A 13,150-nucleotide genomic window follows, 5' to 3' on the forward strand; every position below is an offset into this window, starting at 1 on the left:
TTTCTAAGCTTTAATTTTTTAAGTTTTTTTTAAGTTAAGTAGAACCAGAAATTAAAGCTGTTTTGGGTCTTTGATTATTGTCCAAAATTTAATGGAGTCCCAGAGATATCTGAGAATATTTAATAGAAATATTATTTTCTGACTATACTATTGACTCTCCAAAATATTCAACTGTTTTCATTAAAACTTTTTCTATAATGATGTGTTTAAAATATTGAGTGACTCCATTATGGCTACAGAATAAACTTCACTGGCTTTCATTTGCAGTCAAAAGATGAATGTTCTCATATTGGTTTCCTGACCACATCAAATCAAGATTGAGCTAAGACTTGAATAATTCTGGAAGTAAGGATGTTAGAAGTAGTTTTGAGAATGAAGCAATACATTACTATCATGGACATAATAAGCAAGCACATTTGAAAATGCCAGTCCTCTACGGTCCTTCTTCTACAATAAAACAAGTTAGACCAGAAAATAATTGAAAACACAAAATCTTTTTCTTCAAATACATTTCTAGACTAGGGCCATATGAATCTGTGAGTTAAAACTGCATTCCCATGCAGGAGAAGCTAGGACTGTTTTCACAGCTTCTCTGGGAAGACAGGAAGGCGATGGGGGAAGAGGGAGGTGGTGCCCTACCAGGTCCTTGCACATCTCCCATGCTGCTTCATTTTGAAGGGATCACAAAGCATTCTGCTCATTTAAATTAGTGCAGGGCAGGGCTGGGAAGACGGCTTAACAGTTGATGTACTTGTCAGCAAAGTGAAAGGACCCAGGTTCAATTCCCCAGGACCACATAAGCGAGATGCACATGGCACATACATCTGCAGTTCGTTTGCAGTGGATGGAGGCCCTGGCATACCCATTTTCTCTCTCAGTCCTCTCTCTCTCTCTCTCTCTCTCTCTCTCTTTCTCAAATAAACATGCAAATAAAATATTTTAAAAATTAGTGTTGGGCAAGCCTTTGTGCACCTAGATTGTGCCATGTTTTGCAGGCACCATGGTGGTGTGACTTATGCTGTGACTCACATCTTCCTCTTTCAGCTTCACCTATCCAAATCTGCACACAAAATATGCTTTCTTGCCTCTGTTCTTGCTGTTCTCTGAGCAGAGTACACTTTTATTTTTCTTCCATCTGTGCACAATGTTTTAAGGGTTTAAGGTAAATTCTATTTCCTTTAAGAAGACAAACCCTTAAAATTAATCATATGTTCTCTCATGTACTATTGGAATTTACTGGAATTACTCTACTAATGCATATTTCTTATGAAATTATGCATTATGTTATTTCTACTCATTTTTCTTTTATTCTAATGGATTTAATTTTGTGGCTAAAATGAACATATCAAATTTGCTTTTGTCCTTTATAAGAAATAATATGAATTCTTAATTTGTGCATTGCTCAACAAATACATATATCATGACTAAATCAGTAACACCTAAGACTTTTACATACAATGTGCACAGGGAGATCATGTAAGTAAGCACCCACTTCTTATATCACATGGCGGGCAAGGAAGGGTGCTGATGGTGTGGATGGTTACAAGGTGCTACTGACTGGAAGTCACGTGGCTGTGTACTTTTTGTGCTTGAGAAGTCATATCCCACTACAACCTGTCTTGTCTGAAGTGTAGGTGGTCACCAGAATAGCATGTCTACATAGATCTCATCCATTTAAAACTAGATTAATTCACTGAGGCAAAAAATTTACGTGTTATTACTTTTTCTGTGAAAGAGAATTCCATCCTATACTTGCCTCATGTGGTTTGCTGTTTACCACAACTAGTGCAAGTAGAGTGAATGTGTGGGTGATTTCTCCCCACGGCCACCCCATCAGAATGAAAATCTATAGATGAATCTGTGAAAAATATCACAACTTGCCTGGTAATTGAAGAAAGTTGCCAATCAAACAGTTTTGCCCCCATAAAAAGATGGCCACTTCATTATGGCTATTAGTAGATTACCAAAGAGTTAATTTTTCTCTGTGCTATGTTAGTATTCAAATGTTCTGACATCAGCACAAATGTAATAGACTATATCAAATACTTTGCTGGCGATGAGTGAACAGATTGTGAACACAACAGTTCTTTTAAAACACAAGACTGTGCTCTCAATGTTCTTAGGAAAATTGTCAACCAGATTACACACAGATGGTTTTAGAGAAGGATGTTCACTGAGAAATCCTGTACATATTTCAAGCTACTTTAGCAAGCAGTGATGAGGGTGTGATGGTGTGAACATTAATGACTAATCATTTCTCTTCAGGGTCAGTATGTCATCTTTCATTCCAAGCACATATTTATCAGTTTCTCTAGTTCTGTATTTTATTATTCTCTTGAGCTATTGTCTATGAAGCAAATGATAATTTTTATGATGACATTTAAGTAAAATTTTACTAAAACAACCAATGTAAAGCAAATGTAAAAAAATGGGGCTGTAAAGATTGCTTAATGGTTAAGGCCTATGAAGCCTAAGGACCCAGATTCAACTCTCCAAGACCCATGTAAGCCAGATACACAGGGGGAAGCATGTGTCTGGAGTTCATTTTTAGTAGCTAGAGGCCTTGGTGCTCCCATTCTCTCTCTCTCTCTGTCTCAAATAAAATAAATAAAAATAAAAAACAATTTTTTTTAGAGACCTGATTAAGGGATTGGAGAGATGGATAAAGTATTGCTGTGCAAGTATAAAAACCTGAGTTCTGATCCCTAACATCAGTGTAAGAGTGCAAGATATGGTATTGCACACCTCTAATACCAGTGTTGGGATGGCAGAGACAGGAAGATCCCCAGGAAGTACAGGACCACTAGTCTAGCTGAATTGGTGAGCACTAGGTTCAGTGAGACACTCAATCCCCTGCTGTAAATTGAGGTCAAGATTGAGTAGGATGCCAGACATTGACCTCTGACCTCCACATGTATATACTTACAAACTTGCCCAAGCACTTATGCATCCATATACTTATGTACATATGAATAAACACACACACATGCACACACCCTCTATGTAAAAACTATATCTCCCAAAATATCTGCTTGGCTAAATTATGGTATGTCATTTTAAATATGTTTATTTTATGAAATATTTAATTTATCTCAGTTGGGCTGTAGTTCATACTATGCTTCATTCTGTCATTTTAGAATAATTAATATCTAATCCAGTATGTGATTCATATGTATTATTAGGGAGGAGGAAGGCAGATTGAAAATAAGTCATTTCATAGCCACACATACTGTATTGAACTTCCCATTTCTCCCACATGTCAGCACATAGTTATTGAGATAATATATTCTAGATTGTGAGTTAATTTGCAGGACATCATTATATTGACTGTGTACTTTCATATAATGAGAGTACAAAAGAAGTTCTTCAATCATCATCCTCCCTCATATTGAGTGAGTCTTTAATAACTCCATATAGAGATGTAAACATGATGCCATGATAAATGTTATCTATATATCCATTTTTGAGTTTTCATTTTTCTCATTGGCTAGCATAAGCTATCATTTTTGTTCATGATAAATACTGCATGAGCTGATGTCACTGTTTCCTGAGGACACAAGTGTATTGCCATCTTGTAATGCATCAGGTCTGTTACTCATTGTATAGGAATGACAATGACAGCCCTACATGATGAGCCACATGCTTCTCACCAGGGCTCCAGGTCCTAAGCTAGATCACTGGGGGACAGGGAGGCATTTGTCTAACTTTTGTCAAATTCCAATTCAGAGTACAACTTTGATTTTTGTTTCAATGAGGAAAATTTTTCAAAATTAAGCTACAGGCAAAATAAATAATAAAGACAATAAGAATACAATATTTAAGAAAAAAAAATGTAAAATAAAGCACCTGACATTCCAAATTTATGGAATTAAAAAACTTCTTGTTTTTATTTTTAAATGATAACTGAAGTCTTATGGTATAAGTAATGGAAAATAATAAACTTCTCAAATGTAGACTGAGTACTTCTCTATTCATATGAAAATAGCTATTGACTACTGAATACACATTTCTTCACAGCAATTGTAATGTGCTGGGAAGTAGCACACAAACAATACCAACTTATTTATATTCCACACAGTTAAAATAGCTGTACATATGCACTGGAAGTGTGCTGAGTATTCAAAGATTTGGCAAATGAGTCAAGCTGGGCAATGTTAGACTGAACAGATGAAACTAGAAATTCATTTCATGGACTCTAACCCTTCTTTGGAAAGAGACCATACATTTTTTGTTTTGACTCTATTAAAAAGTCACTACCTAGAAGAGGCACAATAAATTCTCAATGCAAAATAAATGCAACTATATCCTTGTATGCATGTCTATATTCTATAATTTAATTAAAAAGACTACCTCCTGAGGCTGAGGAGATGGCTCAGTAAGAACATTTAATGTGTGAGCCTGGGGGCCTGAGTTTGATCCCATTCACCCATGTAAAAAGCCGGACATGTCCACGAATGTCTTTCACCCTGGTGCCAAGAAGACAGAGACAGGACAATCACTTAGGCTTTCTGATCAGCCATTCTGACCCAAAAAATGTCAGGTCCACATATAATGAGAGACAATCTTAGATAAATACGGTGAGCCAGGTGTGGTGGCACACACCTTTAATCCCAATGTGAGTTTGAGGCCAGCCTGAGACTGCATAGTGAATTCCAGGTCAGCCTGGACTACAAAAGAGACTTTATCTCAAAAAACCAAGGGAGAAAGGAGCAAGTGAAAAATAAGGCGAAAAGATTACAGAGGTGGGCACATGACTTCCTCCTTTGGCCTGGCCCATGTGTGTATGGGGCATGCACATCTGCATACACAGTACACATGTACACATACAGATATATACCACACACACTACACCATCTGTACTAGACCCCAAAAGTTATTCAAAAAAGTTCTACCCAGCCAGGCATGGTGACACGCACCTTTAATCCCAGCACTTGGGAAGGCAAGGTAGAAGGATCACCATGAATTCAACGCCACCCTAAGACTATAGAGAGAATTCCAGGTCAGCTTGGGCTTAAATGAGACCCAAGCTTGAAAAATAAATAAGAAATAAAAAAAAATAAAAAAGCTAAACCTTATGATAATACTCAAAGTATCTCAATAACTTAACATATTTTGTTGAAAATTATGTCAATTTTTATGAAAATTTTATTAGGAGCTACTCACTTAGATTTACCTTACCCGTTTTATCAACAACATAATTTCATTTCAGATTCCAAGAAAATGAAAAAAGGAGTGGAAGGTATAAAAGGTATTTTATTTTCTTTCACTTGATAAGCACTTAAATGGCATTTATTTCTAAAGATTAACCTAGTATTAAAAAAGCACCCATATATGGGATAGAGATGACAGAGTGAAGATGAGAGGGGTGGGAGAAAGAATGAGAGTATATAGAAAGATCTTTTTTGATAAAATTGTCTTGAGAAATATTTGGAAGTGATGCAATGATAAAAAATTAAGTCTTTAAGTCAGTGGTAACACACTTGCCTACCATGTGAGATACCCTTATTTCAATCTCTAGCACCAAAATAATAATAATAATAATAATAATAATAATAATAATACAGACAAGAAATGCCATATATATTTACCTTTCCTGTACACTTTCAGTTGTTTTAAGGTAATGTTTGCTATATAAGAAAGTGATCAATATTGCATAAACAATTATTAATTCAATTAATTTTGAAAACATGAGTATCAGTTAGAAAATTAAATGTTCCTTCTCTGTCATGCTTGGGATCATAATCTGCGTAGCCAGTTGACCCTTTGTCTTCTGTACTTACATGTGTATACCATACTTAGTAAAAATGTATTTATTTAAGGCAACTTAAGGGAAATAACTTAAAATTGCTGCCTCATATAATTGTAACTCTATGCATTTTTGCATTATGCTTTCAATCAAATTAGAGTTCCATCTTTAATCATTGGTGGCACCTCAGCTAGACCCCTCGTGAAAGTCAAAGGGAAACAATGGGGAGGAAGTGGGACAGCAGTGTGGTCTGACCAGCATGTTTGTGCCACTTCTTTAAAGTATTTAGGAACAACTCTACTTTTCTTTCTACAGAACACCCCACAGGAAAAAGTAAGGAAATGCATGCCAAGTCTGTTTGTACACTCTTTGCCTTGCGACTATTACTGTCCTTCTGGTGTCTGTTTATACCTCCAATTTTTTTTTTTTTTTTTTTTTTTGGTTTTTCGAGGTAGGGTCTCACTCTAGCCCAGGCTGACGTAGAACTCACTATGTAGCCTCAGGGTGGCCTCGAACTCATGGTGATCCTCTACCTCTGCCTCCCGAGTGCTGGGATTAAAGGCGTGCGCCACCACACCCGGCTATACCTCCAATTTTATGTTTCCATTTTCTATGCTGTATACATGTGGGCTCTTTTTTTGTTTGTTTGTTTGTTGTCTGGACACTAAAGTATATAAGGAGTCCAGAGCCACTTGGAAACCATAGCAAACCTCATTAGTCCTACTTATCTGACTCATGCAAATATCTAATAAAAGAATCTGTAGTCTTTTAATAAAATATGCTAGTGCATTGCATTAAACAAAGTGGTCAAATATTTATGTAAACTAAGTCTGTGTGATCTGGTCAGTTCTCAATCCTTAAACAATATTCACTAGTCATCCTGTTATCTATCTTGTTGTCATCCACAATTATTTTGGAATGTCCACTGCATGTATGACATTTCATCTGTAGTATAAATTTCTCCCTATAGGCATTAAGAGTTCTGTGTGATAACATTGTTGGAGACCCGTTTCTTAGGATTATCCACCATTCATTATGTGACACATGATTAAAGCTATCTGATTTTTTTAGTAAAACCCTATTCCTCATTGTAGTGTAATTTGTAAATATATACATTCCTCAGAAGATTTTAAAATACACTTAACAAATAAAAACTAAATGCAATTTAACACTTCTCAATTAGCCATTAAAATTTAGCACAAGCCAGACGTGGTGGGGCACACCTTTAATCCCAGTATTCGGGAGGCAGAGGTAGGAGGATTGCCTTGAGCTCTAGGCCACCCTGAGACTACATAGTTAATTTCAGGGGAGCCTGGACCAGAGTGAGATCCTACCTCAAAAAAAAAAAAGAAAGAAAAAAAAAACAACAAACAAACATACAAACAAAAAACAACTTAGCAAATTTCCAGGACTATAAAGGTATTAAGATCCAAGTGATACTAAAAATAAAAAATACCTCTCCTTTAAACTGTACATCAATTTAAGACATGTTTATGCATGTTCAGGCCCTACTAAAAGTTAGGATATTGCAACATTTTGTCATAAAAAATGTTCTAAAATTTCCTGTGGAAGAATTGTGAAATTATGCCTCAACTCGGCCAGAGGGAGCAATTTATCTACAGGGAAGCGTGTGTTTGTCCAGTCCCAGATTGATGAACGTGCACAACGTCTGAGACCTGGCACAGGGGACACATCCTACTCCATAAACCACTGAACAAGCAGGCAAAGGGAGGCACCTAGAGATTTGAAAAATGATATTAAACATTATATATAACCTTAAGGCCCTTGCTTTATTGCAGTTTATATGATTTAAAAGTTCTTGCAGACACATTGCAACTCCTTGAAAATCTTCAGGGCATTGATATGTTTAATAAATAAACATGCCTTCTTAGGTATTCATTTACAACCCAACTGCTTCTCTCTTGAGAATATCTTGAATTGTGACTTGCGCAGGAATTAGGAGAACAAATCGTTTTCTTCAAGTAGTTATTAATTCTTTTCAAATTAACTTGCTTGTCCTGCCTTGTCAGCTAGACATATTGTTTATTCCTGTTGTGACTTTGAATTCACTTGATTTGAAATTTTCATCCTTAAGATTGCTATACTAAATTGAATACCGTCCTTGCATTTTGATTTTAGTTATATAGTGATCATGGCTAATACATTTTTTCAGCCTAAAAATAAATTATTATAAGGAAACAGGACAAAAAGTACATGTATATTTTACAAAACCCTGTAATCTGAATTTTTTTAATTTAAAAAGTAAAGTATAGGGCTGGAGAGATGGCTTAGCGGTTAAGCGCTTGCCTGTGAAGCCTAAGGACCCCGGTTCGAGGCTCGGTTCCCCAGGTCCCACGTTAGCCAGATGCACAAGGGGGCGCACGTGTCTGGAGTTCGTTTGCAGAGGCTGGAAGCCCTGGCGTGCCCATTCTCTCTCTCTCCCACTGTCTGTCTTTCTCTCTGTGTCTGTCACTCTCAAATAAATAAATAAATTTAAAAAAAAAAAAAAAGCTGTATGCCACCACACCCGGCTACAGCCATGATTTAAAAAGTAAAGTATAAATAACTCAAGCAAACAACCAAGGGTTTGATTCTGCAGTCCCTTTATAATTTAGTAGTGTCAATGTGTATTTATTAAAGTAATTTAATGGTTATATTCTGTCCTATTTCACATAATGTAAATCTTTCAATGCCTTTCTTACATAGTTAGCACAGGTGCATTTTTGCTAATAAGGTGAACTTCTAATAAGGCATTAGGGCTCTCATTTTAACTTCAGATGTCATGCTTATGTAGCATTCAATTTTGATGCTGAAATTTGCTTTTGTTATTGTTTTGTTCTCATACCTACAATTGCTTTAAAGCCTGTTCAGAATTGATATTTCATTCTTAAGTTAATTAAATAATGTTCCTAGTTATTTCCCACTTGTCAAAAACATTTAGTATTGATTTCAATATGCTGAAGTTATGGCACTCTTTGTATCTAAAATTTGGTCCATAGAATTCTCAGAATATGAACATCTTCTGTGTTTCAAATATACAGAACAAACCTTTATGAAATATCTCCAGTATTTTTCTTCAATGTATATATTGAATAGTATTTCTTAAAAGCATTTTCTTTTAGATTATGTTGACAAATGTATCAAGCCAATGTAAATAAGAATAGGAACATAGGCCATAGCATACCACCTCATAAAAATGATGTTTGTACTTCCCATAAAGAAAGTATGCAAAAGTCAGTCTTGGTGGCTTACACTTATAATCCAATCACTTTGTAGACTATAGTAGGAGGACTACTGTCAGTTCAAGTCCAGCCTGGATAACATAAGGAATTCCAGGTCAGTATGGGCTAGAGTGAGCCCCTTCCTTAAAAACTACAAATTTACATGGTCAATGTCACCTTCATCTTGAAGCCAGATCCCACTTTTCCTCATACAGTGCTGACATGTGTCTTCTTAAAAGGAAACATCATCTCACAAGTGTTTCTTAAGAAGCATTTGACCTTCAGATAAGGAAATGTGTTTGGCTTCCTTCTCTCTTTTCTTCTCTATCTTGGTACTTATATCTGCCTCATCAATGTTTATATTTTCACTAAGTAACCCCTGGCCTAGGAGAAGATCCATGCATGAAGAAATTCATATAAATGCCCATCTCCATCTTTTTGACAATGGTTTTAAAACAGCCATAATAATTATCCTTCACTCTAATCGACAAATGAACTCATGTTGTTCTACAATGAGCAGCTTTAGATGTTTTTCTATCCTGTGGCAGCTTTTGTAATTTTTTATTGGTTTAAACCAGGAAATCATTGAATGTCCTTAATGTACATAATATTCAAGGACGCTCTATGGGGACACTTCCTAAGGGACAAAGAATTATTTTGAGTATGAAATCATCAGCATTTTTTGTGGCAGACATCAGTTGGTACAATACAGGATCAGAATGTTTATTTTATTTCTTTTTACACTACAGTAACTCTGAGATGATATATAATGCTGTCTTAATAAAAATAATCATATTTTTAGAGCAGGAAAAGAAAGAAAAATCAACAGAACCAGGTAATTATTTTAAATTACTCTCTTTTCTTAATTTTGTATTATGTAATTTGCACTTAAATACTCAATTATAATTAAATGTCACAACTATTGACTTCTTTCCCATTTTTCTTGTGTCCTACAGCAAAATCACCAAAGAAAGAGCATCCAGGTGAGTGAGACCCATGTAGCTAGATTCTGCCTGGTGACCAGTCTCAACAATAGTGAAAAGCAATGTCACAGAAATAGCTCCATTGTAAGGTTGCTGTGTTTCAAGTTGTTGACATAGACTTAGCATCAATGCACTTTTAGAAAATGAAAATCTGAATATGTTACTCCTTCACTAGTGTGTGTGTGTGTGTGTGTGTGTGTTGCAACAGCAACAACAGCAGCAGGTGAACTGGAGAAAGTAGATGAAAAGATCCTCTGGCTCCACCTAGATCTATCCAATTAAAAACTCAACTTTGTAACATCCTGGGGGCTTCATTTCCAGTGTGTTTGAGAGGCAACTTTGCATAACTCAGTGACAAAACCAAGCAAACAAAAAATAAGGGGAAAAATCCATTTTTATAGCTATGTCTCATGGACTTTCATTTTGAAATGTGAAATATTTAATATAAGAAAAAAATCTAAGTCTGGCATGGTAATGCACACCTTTATTTCCAGCACTCAGGAGATAGAGGTAGGAGGATTGCCATGAGTTCTAGGCCACCCTGAAACTACATAGTTAATTCTAGGTCAGTCTGGGACAGAGTGAGACACTACCTCAAAACCACCCTCCTCCCCAAAAAAGAAAGAAGAAAAGAAAAAATTCTGTTTCTTTTCATAACAATATGAACATTTCTTGTGTGCTTTGAAGAGTTGGAATGAAAGTACAGTTACACTTGTTTTCCAGATACTTAAATTGACAAAAGAATAATATTAATAAATAATAAAATATATTTATTTATATTAAGTAGTAACAATAAATAAATAAGAAAAATGAAACAGCCAACAAAAACTAATGCACTTAATATCAATATGAGATAAGTCATATAAGAGAACAAGAAATAAGATTTTCTTAAATATTTTATTAACCTTTTGTTTTAATTGAGTGTTAATTTTGCCTGGCTAAATCCTATTCAAAATAACCAGCTGAGGTTCTTATGTGCAGTATGCAAGTGTCATGGAGTATGCTTCTGGGTGTGTTTGTGTGGACAGTGTGTGTATGTAGTATTCAACTGTCTGTGGAAGATTTATGAGGGTGTGTTTGTGTGTAGAGGTATGTATGTATGTATGCAGGATGTGTATGACAGAGTGTGTGTGTATGCAGTATGCAAGTGTCTGTGGAAGATTATGAGGGTGTGTTTGTATGTAGAATTTGTACATGCATGTGTGAAAGATGTGTATAATAGGTGTGTTAATGCAAATTGCTATGTGCATGAAGCCAGACAACCTTTGTCTGTCAGACTCTCCTCTACCATTTCATTGTACTTAAATAGAAATAGCATTTGTTGATCATTATGTAAGTAGCCAAGTAAATATATCTAAAATCTGGTACCATCCCTGCTAGAATCATTGTAAACACAAATTTGAATGTATATGCATCACTCTTGTTCCAATTTTTTAAACCCTAAATTGTTGAAATGCCTTTCCAAATAGTTCCATGGCATCATTTCCTTACCGTAATAATAGTATTTAAGAGGCTGTGTTATTATTATTGCAATATAACATATATAATATATATTCTAATTTGAATCATCAGATAATAGAGAATAAAGGCTATAGTTACCCCTTTCTTCTACAAATGTCTGTTAGAATTCCTGATGTACAATGGGCACTTGATATTGGCTTGTCAGTTGAAAAAATGAAAACCTAATAGTTCAATCACAGTTTTTAAATTTTAAAGATGAAGGAGTTTCAAACACATAATTTGTAAGGTGAAAGAATTGCACATTTCACTATTCCACATTAACAGTCAAGCTATTTAAACTTCAGGAAGTAAGCCTTTGCCTACTTTCCCAAGAACTGTATACAGGAGTATACTGCCACAGCAACCATCACATGGTCATATGTATGCACATACAAAGAAGGCTGACACATAGCTTATAGCATAGAAAGGGGATAAATTTGAAAAAAATGAAGAGATAAGCATTACTACATAATGTTAACTATTACAAAATATAAAAATCTAGATTGCTTTTAGGTATTGTATGATCATCTGTGTGTAAGTACTTAATACCAACTTAGAAATAAGGTATTTTTTAAATGAGGCTAATAGATAATTTATCAAGTAAATTCATTGTTTTCATACTACATAAACTTCAAGGAAAATACATTTGCCAATACATTCAGTCTTTGGAACTCAGCAGGAATGAGGTTTGAATGAGCACTCTTTCTCTACAAGAAGATATATGATAAAACACTACCTCCATTCCCCAAATTCTGTACTTTGTGGAGTACATTTACAGCACATCAAAAATTGTAGTGCAATGTTTTCTCATTCTCAGATCTATTTTTCCTACATTTCTAACATTATAGCATCTTCCAACTACTTGAAACAAAATTATCTTACAAAAGATAGACAATTAATGAAATCTTATTCTTTCTTGTCATTATAGCTCCCAGTGAAAAACAAGGAAAAGCAAGTATGTTGAATAAAACTTTTTAAAAAGAGCACATTTTAACTGCTTTCTCATTTGGCATTATCTCCTAAGGAACTTGCTAGTGCTAATTTCTGAAGCTGGCTCAGTATGCTTATTAGTTGTGTTGAAATAATATGCAAAATAACTCATCTACCTTTTCTGTGTTTCCATTTCTATGAAAATTTTCCTATAGGGATTTTGCTTGTAAATTGTAAGTTATCCAGTTTGTAAATTCTTTTTGAATTATTGCTGTTTTTGTCTCTACCAAATCAATAATCTCTTCAGTTTCTTAAGAACTCTTAGTTAATTATTTAATTACCCTAGCTATTACTCACTTGATCAAGCCACTAGGGAAGCCTATTTGTCTACCAAATTGTGTCTTCAAAGAAACAAAGCTTTGCTCAAATTTATAAATTTTGCATTTTAATTCTTTGTAATGTTACTATCATCATATTACCTGATAATTATGCATACCATGGAACTCACTGATATAGTATCTTTGATATTAAACTTAGAAGGAAATAATTTCTTTGTTATTACTTATTAAATTGTTGAAACAACTGATAGTATAATCAAGAAAAATATTGTAAATGCTATGGAAAGCATTCTATTTTCATAAAAATATTATTTGTTTTCCAAGCTTTCTTTATATAGGATTTATGGACAAATATAAATTGTAGTCATAAGAAATGTTAATATTTTCCTTTTGATTTAAGGATGCAAGAGCACTGATCCTAGCATTAATACA

The 13,150-nt window shown here is 34.7% G+C and overlaps 1 protein-coding gene across 1 annotated transcript in view; it reads left to right on the forward strand.

Moving 5' to 3' along the window:
* Positions 1 to 13,150, forward strand: part of Trdn (triadin) — a 444,085-nt gene that overhangs the window by 285,756 nt on the left and 145,179 nt on the right. The window contains exons 16-20 of the mRNA XM_045159783.1: positions 5,210 to 5,239; positions 6,062 to 6,079; positions 9,770 to 9,802; positions 9,924 to 9,950; positions 12,379 to 12,405. Of these exons, the coding sequence (XP_045015718.1) occupies positions 5,210 to 5,239; positions 6,062 to 6,079; positions 9,770 to 9,802; positions 9,924 to 9,950; positions 12,379 to 12,405 (135 nt within the window). The remainder of the gene's footprint in view (positions 1 to 5,209; positions 5,240 to 6,061; positions 6,080 to 9,769; positions 9,803 to 9,923; positions 9,951 to 12,378; positions 12,406 to 13,150) is intronic.

Source organism: Jaculus jaculus, chromosome 9, assembly GCF_020740685.1.
Source record: "Jaculus jaculus isolate mJacJac1 chromosome 9, mJacJac1.mat.Y.cur, whole genome shotgun sequence".
Classification (NCBI taxonomy): Eukaryota; Metazoa; Chordata; class Mammalia; order Rodentia; family Dipodidae; genus Jaculus; species Jaculus jaculus.